General features: G+C 35.2%; 1 protein-coding gene across 1 annotated transcript in view; it reads left to right on the top strand.

The window, feature by feature from the left end:
- The window catches only part of SLC9C1 (solute carrier family 9 member C1), a 74,561-nt gene continuing 56,299 nt past the window's right edge, over positions 1-18,262 (top strand). Inside the window, 7 exon segments of the mRNA XM_041746754.1 lie at positions 1-30; positions 32-92; positions 1,293-1,393; positions 4,197-4,325; positions 7,071-7,236; positions 10,052-10,180; positions 13,771-13,932. Coding sequence (XP_041602688.1) covers positions 1-30; positions 32-92; positions 1,293-1,393; positions 4,197-4,325; positions 7,071-7,236; positions 10,052-10,180; positions 13,771-13,932 — 778 coding nt within the window.

The following is an 18,262-nucleotide window of genomic DNA, read 5'->3' on the forward strand; positions in this document are numbered from 1 at the left end:
ATGGTTGGAATTTTTAAGAAATACGTTTATTAATGCTTCTGATGATCTCCCTAAAATCATTCTAGTATTGTCCTTGATCTGCACAGTTGGAGGTAGGTGTAACTCTCTTTATTTGAGTTTATTCTATGGATATATCTAGTAAATGTCACCATATAGAACTGAGGAAAGTAGCAGTAGTAGAAAATCAGAATTTTATTCCTAAATTCATACTTTTAACCCAAGATTATCAGCTGAATGAATTCAATGATAATCTGCCCCTGAAAAGAGACATGTAGAGTCTGATTCATATCCTTCAACCTTTTTTTGAATTCAAAGTAGTCACACCACTTTACTTGATAGATAGATCCTAGTTAGACTTAAGTGATAAGAAGAATTGAAGCAGATGAGCCAAGAATCAAGGGTTGGGGGATTTTGATTGTTATCTGTATTATCACAAACTATAGTTTCATTTATATATTAAAGCTAATCATATATTAAAGCTAATCATTTATATATTAAAGCTAATTAATCTTTCTTTGTTTGGGCAAACAATTTTCAAAATGATATGTCTTCTGAGTGGGTGAGTTATTTTTAACCACATGGTGGAATGTCCCATAGGTTTTGTTCAAAAGATAAATTATGCCTAGCTTTCATGAGAAGAAAAGAATACTGTAGAAATCAAAAGAAAGCACCTTTTTTTGCATTATTTGATTGATTAGAAATTATGTTACAAAGAAGCAGAAAACATTAAACTGAAGGAAATGCTGTGATATTGCTTATTGGATTTTGATAAAAATTCATTATAGGCTTTCTAATGTGTAGTAGGTAACCAGTTGTAGGATGCTAAGTTTTTCTCATTGGGCAAATTCTTATACCTATTTCCTCATTGTTATTTTGGGAATCAGCCAGGAGATTTCATTAAAGTTTAGTTATTTATTGACCTCTTATTGGAAAATTGCTAAAGAAATTAATATCTGATTTATAGCATGTACAAAAAGTTGCTATACATATTTTAGTAATAACCCAAGAGCCAGTGATCTCTAGCAATATTTACTAAAGATGCTACTACAATGAAATACTTCATAGAAGAGGTAACTACAGAGTCTAGCAGATTAATAATTATACTGATTCGGTGTGCTTAAGTATGAGGAAGGGTTTCAGTTACAGGAATTAAGTGAAAAGTGGAACGGTATTTCATTGTCCTCAGTATTAAGAAATCATCAAAGTTCTATGAATCATATTAATCATATGAAAGTTCTATAAATGTGGTATTTATTTCTCTTGCCTTTCAGTAAAGATGTATTTTTTTGCAGCATTTTTGAACTTACACTTAAAAGACTTTCCAATTCCTCTACCTGTGATATTATTTTTAATTGGATGCAGTTTTGAAATATTAAGTTTTACATCTGAGCAGGTGTGTATAGGAAATATGAGTATTTTGTACTATATCTCAAATTCATACAAATACAAAGATGGCTTAAGGAAATTTGTAAAAATACTTGCCAATTCACTGCTCTGCCAGTTGATGGATGCTTGTGATCTGGATAAATCAGGTCAAATGTGTGAAAAAAGGAACCAGGCAAGACAGAGCTGAGGTCCAGCTAAACGTCATCAAAACAGAGCCTCCATCTGAAAGGAGACGGACAACTCAGAGAATGAGTTCACGTACACCCACCAAGAGTGTGAGCAACTAATGACAGTTTAAGCAGAATTCAAAAGCTTAGATAAGAATTGGTTAATAAGATAGAAGCCCAGAGACACTGGGCTGCTGGTACTGGACTCTAGTAGCAAGAGAATTCTGACATTAAACCAATCTATTCCCTCAGTTAGGAATGTTTTAGAGGGTTCCTATTAGAATAGAGGCTAGTCTTTAAGTGTGCTTGGCTTATAAGATCTCAAGGAACAGAAGTTGAACCTCTTGCCTGGAGTTGTACGTGAGGACGAAGGCAAACTACAGATGTAAAGGCAGCTACAGTGTTGTAAATAGTTGAGAACGGCTGGAGTCAGGTAAGAGGAGACTATAAGGGAGGTAGAATGCATCATAATTGACACATTAAATAGTTCTCTAACCCCGGGGTTGGCAGTAAGTTTTTTCTATGAAAGGTCATGTAGTCAATATTTTAGATTATACAGGCCACATGCCCTCTGTCACAATTACTCAACTCTGCCATTATAGTTCAAAAGCAACCAGAGGCAATATATAATTGAAGTGGCAGGGCTGTGTTCCAAAGACTTTATTTACAAAAACAGACATTGAGTTAGATGTGGCCCAGGGCCATAGTTCACCAACACCTGCTCTAATCAATCAGACTGTAAATGAGAACATGTAGGAAAAGGATTGACTTTCCCAAACAAATGTAACCAGTGATATTAACAAACATTATGAAAAACATGTATCCATATAAGAACCAGAAGCCGATTACTACTTCATTTGTCATCAACAGGCTTTGTAATAGTAGAGTCTTAACTTTTATGCAACTTTAAGTACTTGTATAAACTTAATATTTCTATTTGTCAAGGGTCTTTTAAAAGAAGAGAACATAGGTCAAGAATTGTGAAGGGTCTAAGATTTTACTCTATTTGCAAGAAATAAGTTAGCCTGCCCTAGTCTCATGGTCTTAGCAAAAGACACGGGGCCCCTGGGCCCAAGACAAAGGACTTTAGTACTCACAGCAATAGCAGGAGCCAGAGTATCAGCGTTTTCTTGTGCCTGTTCTATGAGCCCTTACACCCACAGGGAGAAGCAAAGAAGGCCTGATGAAGCTTGCATCACAATGGATTGCATTATAAGAGAATAAACCCGAGTTTAGAGAACTTGAATATTTTCTTTTTTCTTTTCTTTTCTTTTCTTTTCTTTTCTTTTCTTTTCTTTTCTTTTCTTTTCTTTCTTTTCTTTTCTTTCTTTTCTTTTCTTTTCTTTCTTTTCTTTTCTTTTTTCTTTTTTTCTTTCTTTTTTCTTTTCTTTTCTTTTCTTTCTCTCTCTTTCTTTCTTTCTTTCTTTCTTCTTTCTTTTCTTTCTTCTTTTTTATTGGTGTTCAATTTGAACTTGGATACTTTCTGATGGGGTAAGCTCATCTGACCTCTTGCCCTAGAGGGAGACATTATCCTAAACCACCTCTTTTTTTTTTTTGATGGAGGGCCCTTGGCTCTATCTTCCAAAGCTGTTAGCGGAACAAATATTTTTGAAAAATAGTCTGGAAGAAAAGCAATCATCTCTCTACTCATAAGATGTGGAGAAACACAAGAGACCCACAGAAAATCATCTCCCCAAAGCAAAGATACCACCTAACATTAACAAGCAATCAGTGTTTCCTTCATGAACAAATGTTGAGTGGATGCCTATAACAGGATTTACAAGTATCAAGTACAGACTTTTTGATAAACACCATTGATTAGTCATTTCATTTATAGCATTAACTTCCTGGTTTTTGTTCCTGATATTCTTCTCCATGCATCTTCTATGTGGGCCATGGTTAATTATTTGTAGTTTCTGAGATTTGATATGACTCCTTTTGTGGATGTTGTGCATGAAAATCCATCTACCTTAAACCTGTCTTCCCCTTGTATGCCTGAAAATCTCCTCATAATCTCTTTTACACACATCAATGTACTTTTTAAAAAATTAATTTATTTATTCATGAAAGACCCAGAGGAGAGGCACAGAAAGAAGCAGAGAGAGAAGTAGGCTCCCTGTGGGGAGGTTGATGCGGGACTTGATCCCAGGAACCTGGGGTCACACCTTGAGCCAAAGGCAGACACTAAACCACTGAGCCACTGGGCCACCCATGCACCCTCAATGTAGTTTCTATGTTTGTTGTTTAAAAAATAAAATGGGCATGGATATGTGTATTAACTTTCCATTGTAACTGGTAACAATTTGATGGATAATTATGAAAATCTGGGGCATGCAGTTGGTTAAGTGTCCAGCTCTTGGTTTTGGCTCAGGTCATGATCTCAGGGTGGTGTGATGGAGACCACATGGGGGCTTAAGACTCTCTCTCTCCCCCACACACATCTCATTCCCTCTCTCTAAAATAAATAAATAAATCTTCAAAAAAAGAAGTAAAATTATGAAAATCAATAGAGTTAAGATTTGAACACCTATTACATAGGTGATATATCTTTTTCTCTCTTGCTAGAGATAAGAGCGACTGGCATGCCTTCTATGCTAATAGAAGGATGGAAAATGAGAAAATGACATATTTTTATATTATTAGGTCCAAGCATATGCAGATGCCATACAATGGATGAGTCCCAAATTAGTTTTTGATATGTTTACACCAATAATTATCTTTAATGTTGCATTTGACATGGATGTTTACATGCTGCAGAAGTTATTTTGGCAGGTAAGAAATACTCCTTTTCAATAATACAATTCATTTATGAACTACTAGTTTATGTTATCTATGTTCAGATTTTTTTAAAAAATTTGCTCTAAATTAGAAAACAAGACAAGGAAAAAATATAATGTGTGGGAGAAGTAAATTCAGCTTTATATTTTAGTGAATAAACTATATCTTAGCAATTGTCCAGCATATTGAAGGCTCAGAAAAAAAAATTATGGGAAAAAAGGTAATTCTGAAAATTTGACTGGGAGAGCTTAATTCCAATTAGAATTTTAACTCTGAGATGTGATTAGAGAGCTATTATGAAATATATTTGGTCTATATATAGACCAAAAACTATATATAGTTTTTTTTTAATTTTTCATAAAATTCGTGTTTTAAATACTGACCTTCTAAATCCTTAAATCAAGGAAATACCTCAAGGGAAAAATACTCCAGATCTTAAGCAAGGTATACATTTCTTTCAAAGTAATTAAAACAGCTTTGTAAATGTAAGGCCATTACCTAAACTACTTTGGAAACAAAACTATTAAAATAACTTACATTCTCACTTGAGTCTAGGCAAATGGGAGTTCAGACAAATGACAAAAAAAAAAAAAAAAGAATAGGAAAGAAAGAAAGAAAGACAGAGAAAGAAAGAAAGAAAGAAAGAAAGAAAGAAAGAAAGAAAGAAAGAAAGAAAGAAAGAAAGAAAGAAAGAAAGAAAGAAAGAAAGAAAGAAATTGAAAAGAATAAAGATATAAAAGTACTTCAGGCTGGTTTGGGTGATCTCTGCAGAGCCATGTCTTGCATCTCTGTACAACCGTAGACTCAGCTGAAGTGGGATGGCCTGGATGGCCCCATGTGTGTGTGTGTCTGTTGGTTGTTACAGTCAGTATTGGCTGTAGGCAATGGGTGTCACTACCATGAAGGTTATTCCAGACTTCTTCCCGTGACGGTTGCAGAGTCTCAGGCACCAGCAGAAGAGGGCAAGCTTGAATTTGCTAGTACTTTTTAGGCTGTACTTCTATCCTGTTTGCTCTTGTACCTTTTAGTCAAAGCGAACGACATGACTGACCAAGTCAGTGCTGGAGATAACTTTCAAGTGGTGTGAATTCAGGGAGCAGAATTACTGCAGCCACTTTTACGAACAACATGCTATGTGACCTGTTAGGAGTGTTGACAGCTATTTGGTGGGAGAACAAGAATTTGGGCCTCCTGACCCTCAATCTTCTTGTCTCAGAGCCTCATTTTAATTTTTATTTTGAAAAAGAGTTAGTGATACAACTCTCCAGATCAAAACCTTAAAATGAGAACCCAGCCACCCTAGAGGTAGGTTACGTAGGAGGCCTTGATTTTCTCCCACCATCACAATGCTATCATCAAGATTTATCCACCAAAGACTCCTGCTCAGGAGCTCGAGGGCTCAACGGTGCCGTGTGAACACTCCATCCCTGTTCTGCCATTTCTAAGATTCATTAAGAGATTTATGATTAAGTGATGTATGATTAAGTGATGTAATCAAATCACTTAGCACTAGCGCACCCCAGGGTCCTGAATTAGAGTGCAGTGCTGGACTCATCATGCATGCAACTCATCATGCATGACTGTGCTTGTACAAATGAAGAAGAAATAATCAGAAGGAGGATAGCTTTTAATATTTTAGTTCTTCTGAATGTGCCTCTTCAGGTCTTATCGCAAAGTGTCATCGCCTAGCAGATGGCAAATAAACATGCAATGAATGTTTCACCCCTTTCACCAACCTCCTCACCCCACCCCCTACTTCTGGCAATCACCTATCTTTTTTCTGTGTCTCAGGTTTTTTTTTTTTAAGATCCCACATGTAAGTGAGATTATACAGTATTTCTCTTTTTCTATCTGACTTACTTCACTTAGCATAGTGCCTTTAAGTTTCATCCATGTTGTCACAAATGGCAAGATTTCCTTCTCTTTTATGGTTTAATAATATTCCATTGTATATATAATACCTATTCTTTATCAACTCCATCTATCAATGAAACTTGCTTCCATGTCTTATTATTGTACATCATTATTGTAAATAATTGTAAATAGTGTAAATTTACATTATTGCTCTATAAGTAATGCTTCAGTGAACATGGGGATGCATTTCTGAATTCTTATAAGTAGCTTCAGACACAATCACATTTTCTAAGTCCATCTGGGAATGCAATCTTGCTACATAGCGGCCACTGATACAATAAGGTATAGGAAGCAGAAGGCAACGGTGGGAAAGCAGAAGGCCAGCTTCTAGTTCTAGAACAACAGAAATTTTCTTCCCATCTTTTCTATAGTCCTCTGTCATTTCTCTACATCCTTTCTATTATCTTATTTTCTCCTTTTCTTCTTTTGCAACTTCTTTCAAACTTGTATTCTTTTTTCCTATGTTAATAGGCTGTGTTTCAGTTCTATGAATAGTTAAATATGTATATATATGTGTGTGTATATGGTGTGTGCATATACCTTTACACATACATACCTATATTCAACAACTGTATCAAAAAATTAAAAGTTCCTTTTTTAATTACAATGTGGTATTTCCTACAACTGATATGTCCTAAGAATCTCATCGCAATATTTGCCTCTAATTTCCAGAGTTGCAAGCACATATTTGTTAAATAAGATTACTTAAAACTTCCCTTTGAGGAATTCAGTGTAGTTCTATATCCCCAATAATCCTGAATGTCTGCTTTTTAAAATAGGATACAAAGGCAACTTGATTTTTCTATCTATAAAATTTCTTTGCAGATACTCTTAATTACAATTCCTGGATTTTTGATGAATTATACATTTATTCTTTGGTATCTGGCATCGGCGAATAAATTATTTTTGAAAAACACTGCATGGTTATTATTTTCAGCTATCCTTGTGAGTTCAGACCCCATGCTGACGGCAGCTGCTATAAGAGACCTTGGTGGGTATATTTTTTCACTTTTTCTACATTTAAAATATCATATTCTATACTTAATGTAGCTAGTTTTTTTTTTAAAGAATTTATTTATTCATGAGAGACACGGACAGAGGCAGAGACACAGACAGAGGCAGAGACACAGATAGAGGAAGAAGCAGGTTCCTTGCAGGGAGCCTGACATGGGGCTCGATCCCTAGACCCGGGATCACACCCAGAGCAGAAGGCAGACACTCAACCACTGAGCTACCCAGGAGTCCCATGATATATCTAGTTTTAAGATCTTTTGTTCACTGCAGCTTTTGACTATGTGAATAAGGTTCTGTGATGTTGCGGATTGAGTATGGAGATTTGGGTTAGTGATGTTTAGAACAAAACGAAATGCCAGTAATAGGCTTACTTAGCACATATATTTTTAAAGTCTTTTATCCAACTGTGGAATAAAACAGGGTTATTTGGAATGCTTTTACCTTAAGCCAACGGTTCTGGGAGCAAATAATTTGCATATACATTATGGTGACATTTCTATTGTCCAATACAGTTTTCCCTTTGACAATACTGTCATCAAGATAATGCCATTTGTTTTTTAAAAAAAAATTGCCTTTATAGTCATAGGACCAAAAAACTTGAAAAGTCAAAAACAATAAAATCACATATTCAAACAGTGTTTTCAGTGTATACTATTCTAGGAGAAATAAATCTGTATTTAAAAATAAAATACCAAGTCAATGTAACCCATACAAACATACACACACACAAACCTAAGAGCCTTATTTAAGAAAAATGATCACCTAATTTGTTTTCCTCCAGTCAGCTTTTAGTAACAAGAATTACAACATCTGTTTTGAAGTGGACTTTTAATATGGCATGTGTACATGTGTACACACAAACACACACATAAAAATAAAAAATAAAGTATTTTTCTCTTGGTAACATTTTTGCCTGAGTTTTCAAAGCAAGATTTTTATATTTGTTTTATTTTACTTTCACACACACACAGACACACACACACACACACAAAGTCTTCCCAGGCTATGCGTACATGAATACATTCACATGGTCTTGAGCTTTTGATGGTCCGTTGACTCCTTTTATGCCCACATGTCAGTTGTCTATTTTCAAATATTTACATTTTGTTATAGTTCCATTTTCCAAATTGGAATAGTTATACAACAGTACCAGTTAGGTTTTTCTCAGTAAGGAACAACTCTGAGTTTCAACAACAGCATTAAAAAACACAGTGGCTTGGGCAACCTAGGTGGCTCAGGGGTTTAGCACTGCCTTCAACCCAGGGTGCGATCCTGGAGACCCGAGATCGAGTCCCACATCGGGTTCCCTGCATGGAGCCTACTCCCTCTGCTTGTGTCTCTGCCTCTCTCTCTCTGTGTGTGTCTCTCATGAATAAATAAATAAAATCTTTAAAAAAAAAAACACAGAGGGGCTTAAAACAATAGTTATTTATTATTTTTCAAGAGTCTGGCAGTTATAATGGTATGGCTGGGCTCTGCTGATCTTGGCCGGGCTTATTAATGCGTCTACAGTCAGCTGGAGGGTCACCTGAGGGCCAAGTGATCTGGGATGGCCCCACTTGGGAAGATCTCCAGCACGTTTCTTCTATGTATTTCTCACAATCTTCCAGTAGTGCAGCCAGGGAACACTATCATGATGGTGGCAGAGACTCAAGAGATAGGAAGCAAAAATCTTTCTTAAGTCTCTGCATCATGTCGCATAACAAAACAGACTGGATCTCTTAGGTGAAAGAAAGTGCACTTTTAGAGAAACAGGCATGGATGCATAAGGAGGCGAACAATTGGACCATTAAGGTACTTGAGCTTCCACAAGAACAAAATGCCTTGGCTTTTCTTCTCTGGCAACAGCAATACTTACTGTATTAGTTGTAATCATAGAGTGGTTCGGGGATGTAATAACATTTCCTCCCTATGGACATATAGAAAAATCATTAAGATGGTCAAAGTTATAGTTTTGCCACTACAATTATATTTAATAGAAAAAAAAAGATAATTGATAGATATCTAAACTTAGAATATCATCATATATGGAGGGAAATTAGGATGGGAGTACATAATATCTGGGTGCTCTCCATTTCATAGAGCTTGATTTCAAAATCCTTGAATGTATGGGAAAGTCAAGCCAATTTCTAATCATACAAAGATTATCTTGACAATTGCCTGAATACTTTACTTTACATGCCCTAAGCTTGGCTTATGAATTTCCTTTATTCCTCCATCATTGTTTTTTGTCTTCCTAAAATATATAATATTGGCTAAATCACCAAATTTATCAAAAATTAGTGAATTTCATGTTTTCATCTGGACTTTAAAACAAAGAATGACAGCTCACTGATCTTACATATTACCTATATAAACCATAGTCAACCACAGTTAATTTCATTCCTAATTATGGGAGTCTAAACTTAACTTACAGCTGATACATAATTAAATTTCCTTAAAGGGAGTTTTCAAACATGACTACAGTTTATTTAAGTACATGGGGAAGTATGTGACATTAATCTATAGCTAAGAACATATTCCTACTTGCTAATAAAATTTTTATTATTTTTTTAAAGATTTTATTTATTTATTCATAGAAACACAGAGAGAGAATGAGAGGCAGAGACACAGGCAGAGGGAGAAGCAGGCTCCATGCAGAGAGCCTGACATGGGACTTGATCCAGGATCTCCAGGATCAAGCCCTGGGCTGCAGGCGGCGCTAAACTGCTGTGCCACCGGGACTGCCCAAAATTTTATTCTTTAACGTTGATGATTTTCCCATCTCAAATAAAATATTTTCTCTTCCATAGGTCTTTCTAGAAGCCTCATCAATTTAATTAATGGAGAAAGTCTGATGACCTCTATAATGTCTTTGATTATATTCAGTGGTATTGAGGAGATTAATGTCAACCTGCAAAAGAAGATGAACCATTCTCTAAGTAAGTACTCGTTTTTTCTGAATTTCTTAAAATCAGAATGCTGTATTTTCTAAAAGCTGATACGGATTTTATATTTTCTCATAAGTTATGCTTATACAACTATAATTGTATTAGTATAATGATCTATTCTTTACAAAGCACTACTACACATCCCTTATTTAATAGTTGTTGTGGTTTTATTGTGAAGCTGGGTAGGGACTTTCATGAGGATGCATATAGGGCCAACCTTCCACAGACCTAGGCTAGTTGAATGCTTGACAAGAATGAGAAATGTTGTTTTGTAAGAGTTGAAGGTGAACTCAGAAGATAGGCCAGGTAGTGCGCCTGCCAGTGGTGAGAGGATGCAGCAATTGCCCTTCCCTTCATTGGAGCTATCTCCCCATGGGAACATCAAGTGGAATTATATGGCCATCTTCAGGGTCTGGGAGCAGTGCTTGTAAACAGAAAGACTGCAAGGTGTTCATGAGCTTGTTTACCTATTCAGAGAGCCCTGAACATATGTATCTTTCATTACTTTATCGTATGTCTACACATATATACATATATAATAAATGATACATGTACACTATAATGAATGATTATAAAATATACAGGTGTGTAATTAGCACTCGCGACAAGAAATATGTCATCAGCAGTCCCAGAAGCATCTTATGTGTCTCTCCCTGATCAAAATTCCATACTCTCCTCCTGCAGCAGTGGTTCTCAGAGTATAGTCACTACATCGGATGTGGTGGGAAGCTTTACACATGACCTTTTAAGGATGTCCATGAAATCAAATATTTTCAAAGTAATATTAAGAAATTATTTGCTTTTTTTTTTTTACTGTGTTACTACTGCACTGGTCTTGGAAAAGTAATGATTATAGGTTTCTTGAGAAAATTGTTGGCATATGCTATAACATATAATATCCAGGTGCTCTCTATTTCATAGAGCTTGATTTCTAAATCTTACTTACATAAACCATAGTCAACCACAATTAATTTGGTTCTTAATTATGGGAATCTAGATTTGACTTACAGTTGATATATAGTTCATTGTGGGGCAGCAGGGATCCTACTTGCCTCTATTCTGACCCATGTATGCCTTACATATTTATAATCAATGCCTAAAACTAAGAATTAAAGACTCTTCTTTCCCAGGAATACCCATTCTGGGTATCATCACTCTTCTTATGTCTTCCTCAAGGGAGCTGGTCCAGAGGGTGGACAGTTACCCGACTTGGGCATAAGGAGAACTCACCCTCAGTCTTATTCCATATCCAATTAGTTTATCCAGACCATGGCAGGTTGGAATATTTGTGGTGAGCCTAGAACCCCAATTTAGCACAGGAACGTACATCTTCTTTAAGTACTTCATATATTCCATCTGTGGTATGTGAGGAAATCAAATCACCACATATATTCAACCTTTTCCAAAATCCATATTTTGCCACCCAGAGAGCTTTCACCATTAAACTACCTGGAGATAGGACCTTCTAAAAATGATGAGAGTAAGCAACAAAGAGATATATTCAGGAGCTTCTTAAAACTCAAGGACCACTCTTTCAGAAAACCAAAAAATACAAGGATATAGTCACAAGTGCTGAATGGACAGATAAATGTCCAGCCTCCAAACCTGGTCCAGTATTCTACTAGGCTCCATTTAAGGCAGTAAATATTGACCACAGAATTTCAGGGAACCTTATCAGAGTTGACATCTACATTTAATCAAGAGAACTGTCTTGATATTTACTGGTAAACAAAAGAGAGAGAGAGAGGGAGGAGGTGGGTACTGATATGGAGATTAATTAATTATTTTGTTAATACAACAATTATTTATTGATATGTCTATGTGAAAGCTCCTATTCTAGGCCTCGTGCTTAACCATGAACATAATAGTCCTTGTTTTCACAGAGCTGGCTTCATAATTTTGATAAAATTAATCGAATAGAATTTTGTGTTAAAATTTCAGAAAAGTAAAAACTGTAAGTAATCACTCTATTTAAATAATAATAGTAAGAACTACTATTCTTACTATTCTCATTATTTGTACTAAGAATATACTACTACTATACTTCTATATATTCTCACTATTTATACAAATTCTTACTATTTATAAAAAATAAAAACTCTCCTGAAGGATGAAGAGAACAGTAAACTTATTTCCTCAGCTACAAGGGATTTCTCTGGATTTTTAAAGCTTTGAAAGAAAAATTTCCTTTAAGAAAAAAAGAGGCTTGATAAGCTTTACTGATAGTTCATTTATAACAAATGACATAATAGTGATCAATCATTTTCATAGTAATTATTATTTTTAAAACTCATGTAATTATTTAAATAATGTTGCTCAATCTTTGAAATCAGGGTATTTCATAAAGAGGAAAACTAAGAGGAGTTACCACACTCACAGGTCTGTCTTTTCCAACTTGCATGCTAGGAGTTTAAAAACATTGTAAGAAATAATGGATTTCCGGGATGCCTGGGTGGCTTAGAGATTGAGCTTCTGCCTTCAGCTCAGAACATGATCCGGGGGTCCTAGGATCCAGTCCCACATCAGGCTCCCTGCAGGGAGCTTGCTTCTGCCTCTGCCTATGTCTCTGCCTCTCTTTCTGTGTTTCTCATGAATAGATGAGTGGAATAGAAAGAAAGAAAGAAAGAAAGAAAGAAAGAAAGAAAGAAAGAAAGAAAGAAAGAAAGAAAGAAAGAAAGAAAGAAAGAAAAGGAAGGAAAATAATGGGTTTTCTTTGAGGCTTCTCCTGGCCTAATAATTCCATGCAGTAAATATTTTACTGATTAAAAACTATTTTCCTTTCTTAAAAAAAGAAAGCAACTTTCAAATGGGGTCTTTGTAACTCCAGTTCCCTACCTCTTTCTGAAATCAGAGTCAATCTCTGTTCTGTTTCAGTTGCAGGAGGTGCTAGACTCCCCAAATTACCAGGATGGCTTAACTCATGGCTTAACATGCCTAGAGCAGGGCGTGACCTAAAGAAATCAATCAGTTCATTTGGCAAGCCAAAAGAACCCAAGAGGTTCACTCCACTGGGACTCAAGAGGCATTCCTTTCTCTGTATTTCCTGCAAGGATCTTTCTAGATAATAGAATATAAATTCCAAGAGTTTGAGGACTTTCTACTTCTTTTTCATTACTGCATCTCCAAGAATTATTGCACAGTTTGGCCCTGAATGCATGTGTATTTTTTTGTTGTTGTTGTTTTAGATTTTATTTATTTATTCATGAGAGACACAGAGAGAGGCAGAGACATAGGCAGAGAGAGAAGCAGGCTTCTCGTGGAGTCCAATACGGGACTAGATCCCTGGACTCCAGATCACGACCTGAGCCAAAGGCAGACCACTGACCCACCCACGTGTATTTCTTAATGGGCATTGAGAGAAGCTCTTAAATTAAACTGACTGAATTTTGCAAACTTGTATATGGCTTTCAGCATTTGAATAGAAACTTTCAATTTAGGAATAAGAAATTACCATACATACCAATGGCAATGAGCTATTTTTAAAGGTAAGGACAAAAAGAAAAGCTGACCCAGAGTATTGCTTAAAATTAAGTTCAAGTAATTTCTATTAACCATTTTCTGTTTACTCTCCTATCTTGCAGTGCTTGACATCCTGCTTGAACTTTGGTCTTATTTTCTAGCAAGTTTCTTATTTGGAATTCTAAGTTCAAAACTGATTCAATTGTGGATGTCTACTGTTTTTGGAGACGATGTCAATCACATAAGTCTCAGCTTTTCAATTCTGTACTTCATCTTTTTTATTTGTAAGTCTGGGGCCTATGCCTAAAACTAAATAACAGAAAAATTTAAAACAAACATATGGGAAAATACACACCAGGCAAAATTTGTAAAAAAAAAATTCAACTTCTCTATAAGGAATGCTTTTGTTAAAATAACCTATCAAAGGATAAAATATTAGTATCTATACAACAGAAATCAATGTCTCAAGATATATAAAGCAAATATCACTATAAAAGCCAAAACAATTTGACAAAATCACAATTAAAATGAGATACTTCAGTTTGCATTTCCCAGATAATTTCATAACCAGTTGGACAAAAAATAATGTTGGCTATAAAAAGATATAAATAAAAACTTAAATATTTGGTTTATAGAATATATAGTTTCATCTCCCCAAATAGAATATATATTCTTTACATATACGAGTAGAAAAGTATATGACTAGTAATTCATTTAAAGAAATGAACTAGACTTGAAGAACATTTTAATAAATCCCAAACACTGTTCAATCACAATACAATCACAATTTACCAATTACAGAAGTAGAGTCTTTAAAAATAGTCATTCTGGGATGCCCAGGTGGCTCAGTGGTTGAGTGTTTGCCTTCAGCTCAGGGCATGATCCTGGGGTCCCAGGATTGAGTCCCATATTGGACTCCATGTGGGGAGCCTGCTTCTCCCTCTGCCTGTGTCTCTGTCTCTCTTTCTGTGTCTCTCATGAATAAATAAATAAATAAAATCTTTAAAAAAAATAGTCATTCTAATAGCCTGAAATTAAATATATTTTTCTTGGTAAATTTTAGATCAAAAAGGAAATCAAAATAGAAGTTACAGATCAAGTAAGACTAAATATTAGGAAATCTATCAATGTTATTAATCCATTTCCTACCACTTCCTCCTCACAGAAGCATGGCAGATATTAGTAATTCACCATATTATTGTCCTCTGATGCAGCCTCAGAGAGTTGTTTAACTCAGCTCTTCAAGACATCCCTATAAATGACTTGGAGTTAGCATGTGCAGTAAATAATACCTCGTTACCAACTTACCTATGCCCTTCCATCTACATCTAGGAGCAAGGCAATGTTTTCTATTCTGATATCCATGATTTCTCTGGAAGCTTTAGCTAATGCAGTAAGAGAGACAGAGAGAGAAACAAAAAAAGAAAGACATATATCCTTAATTTTGAAAGAGAAAATGATTGCATTAGTGACCATGTTTTAGACTTCAGAGAAAACCCAAAAGAGTTAATTAATAAACTAAGCCTAAAAGGCTTTTTAATAGCTCAATTTAAGATAAATATACAAAAAGATAGTGTCTTATAAGCCAGCAGTAGCTAGGTAGAAAATACAATGAGAATTTGATTCTCTTTACATTAGCAAAACATTATAAAATGCAAAGGGGTAAATTGAACAAGACGTTTGAGGCTAAACATGGAAAAGTATAAAAGTTTACTAAGAAATATAAAATTTGAATAAATCAAGACAGAGAACATCTTCTTAGAAATGCAAGAGTAACAACATTCATTATTTTCATGTCTGAGACAGAAAGGCGAAATATAGGATCTTGAGGCTTCCTAACTCTAATCAGTAGATTAAAGCCAGTTATAATCAAGTGAGTTTACAGAATCAAGTTCATGAATTAATGGATAGCAAGAGAGCAGTCAGTACAGATACATTCTTACATACTACTTTAATTGTGGATATCTAAATTTCTACAAAAAAACATATTCTAGTGAATAGAATTTCTTCTACCACATTTAGTAAGTGAACATAGCCTCAAGATTAAGGGTTATACCCCCTTAAATAATTATAAACCTTAAAGTTAAAATGTCTCCTTAAACATTTTTTTTTTAATGATTTTATTTATTTATTCATGAGAGACACAGAGAGACAGGGAGGCAGAGACACAGGCAGAGGGAGAAGCAGGCTCCATGCGGGGAACCTGATGTGGGACTTGATCCCAGGTCTCCAAGATCACGCTCTGGACTGAAGGCACCAATAAACCGCTGAGCCACCAGGGCTGCCCTATAAACATGTTAGAAAGGAAACTTCTAGAACAGAATATCATGAAAATGAGGTACAGAGTAAATATAAATCTAATGTAAAAGAAACTTCCATTCATTTTAAGATAAATTAGTTGTGCTAAGCCAGGAGGCTGGCTTAATGTTTATATTATTAGTATTTTCAAGATATTCACCATAAATATTTTCCAAGTTTCACTATTACCTAATAAATGACTATGACTACCAAGGACTTAATCTCCTCAAAGTGCCTATATCCACACTTCCCTCTTATTTTATAATTCAAAACTAACTAAGCAAAGCATTAGTTTATGGCTTAGGTACCATTTCTAGCCAGGATTAAAATAAAGAATATAAAACTTGTAATTTTCAATCTCTGGAAGGGAAGATTCAGTAGTATGCTAAGGTCACTAATTTTGTAAAATTGAAATGTATCACAATCTGAATCAAACAATGATTGTTTGAGGGTGTTGAAATTTTACCAATTTAAAATATCATCTGGAAATACTGATTGTAAAAACAGACAATATAACTTTTAAAAAAAGTGAAGAACTTTCTCTACTAGGTAGGTAAAAAACATTTAACAAGCCACAAAAACAAACAAAAAAACAAAAAAACAAAACAAGCCACCAGTAATTAAAATACTGATTGTTGTAACAAAGTAATGTAAAGTAAGCCAAAGAAATGGAGGGGCAAAGAAGCGATCCAAATATGCCTGGCAAACAAAACAAACAAAACAAAACAAAACAAAAAACAAATATGCTTGGCAATCGATAAATACGGCAACGTTATAAAAGTAGTATATGCACAATATTCTTTACAATTAAAAGTTTTCATTTTTATTTATTAACCAGAACAATGTCTGCTAAACAATAAGTGGAAAAAAGAAGCTTATTACAAAACTCTATTGCTGTATAATCTCATTATAGCTTTTTTTAATGTGTGGCTTTGTGTGTGTGCATGTCGTATATATGCCATCATGAGGAGTTCATTGGGTACTCCACTCTTCTTAAAGATCTTGATCCAATTATCTTGAATTCCCAATTCTATAGCTTATGAGCACCCAAAGATCTCATGCTCTCTGAAAATTGGTGGTTTAGTTCCTCATGATCCCTGCTACCTCCTTTTAAATATACAGAAGTTTTTGGTTCTTAGCAAATTTTACTGAAGATGAGCACAAGGGAGCTCACAAGGGAAGTGAAGTTATTTAATTCGTGGTTCTATGAGATCTGATAGCTCCCTTTAATTCCTCACTTTTCCATGCTTCCTGTTTAATTCTTACTGTTTGTATCTAGTATATAAATTCAACAAGTATCTTTTTTTTCTTTAAACTGTTTCTTTTTCTTTTCTTTTTTTTTTTTTATTCATGAGAGACACAGAGAGAGAGAGGCAGAAACATAGGCAGAGGGAGAATCCTGCTCCTGGCAGGGAACCCGATGTGGGACTCGATCCCTGGACCCCAGGATCATGACCCAAGTGGAAGGCAGACACTCAATCACTGAGCCACCCAGGCGTCCCAACAAGTATCTTTTAATGTTTAAAGCTGCCCTTTGGGTCTCATTCTCTATTCTCAACTAATTTATTAAATTATTTCTTCCAAACAAATACAGTCCTCTACATGATAAAAATTCTAATATAATTTTTTAAGAATTATACCGATCTTCCTTGACTCACAATGGGGTTATATCTCAATACAACCCCACTGTATGTTGAAAATATCGTAAGTCAAAAATGCATTTAGTACACTTCACTTACCAAAAATCGTCGCTTAGCCTAGCCTACCTTAAACATGCCTAGAATACTTACATTAGCCTACAGTTGGGCAAATCATCTCACACAAAGTCTATTTTATGATAAGGTGTTGGATATCTCATGTAATTTATTGAGTCCTGGCTGTACTGAAAGTGAAAAACAGAATGGCTGTAGGGGTGCAGAATGATTGCAAATGTATCAGCTGTCCACCTCACGACAGCCTGGCAGACTGGGAGCTGTGGCTTGCTGCCACTGCCCAGCATCATGAGAGAGCATCTTACCGCAAATTGCTAGCCTGAGAAAAGATCAATATTCAAAATTCGAAGTTCTGTTTCTATGGGCTTCACACTGCTTGTGCACCATTGTAAAGCTAAAAAATTGCCATGTCAAATCTTCATAAGTTGGGGATGGTCTGTACTCAAAGTCTTGGTAGTTCGATTATAGCTCCTCTTTTAAAAAAAAGATACTGTACCATATTATTTGAATTTCTTTAAATATTTTATTTATTTATTCATGAGAGACACAGAGAAAGGCAGAGACATAGGCAGAGGGAGAAGCAGGCTCCATGCAGGGACCCCGA

Source organism: Vulpes lagopus, chromosome 1, assembly GCF_018345385.1.
Source record: "Vulpes lagopus strain Blue_001 chromosome 1, ASM1834538v1, whole genome shotgun sequence".
In the NCBI taxonomy this organism is placed as follows: Eukaryota; Metazoa; Chordata; class Mammalia; order Carnivora; family Canidae; genus Vulpes; species Vulpes lagopus.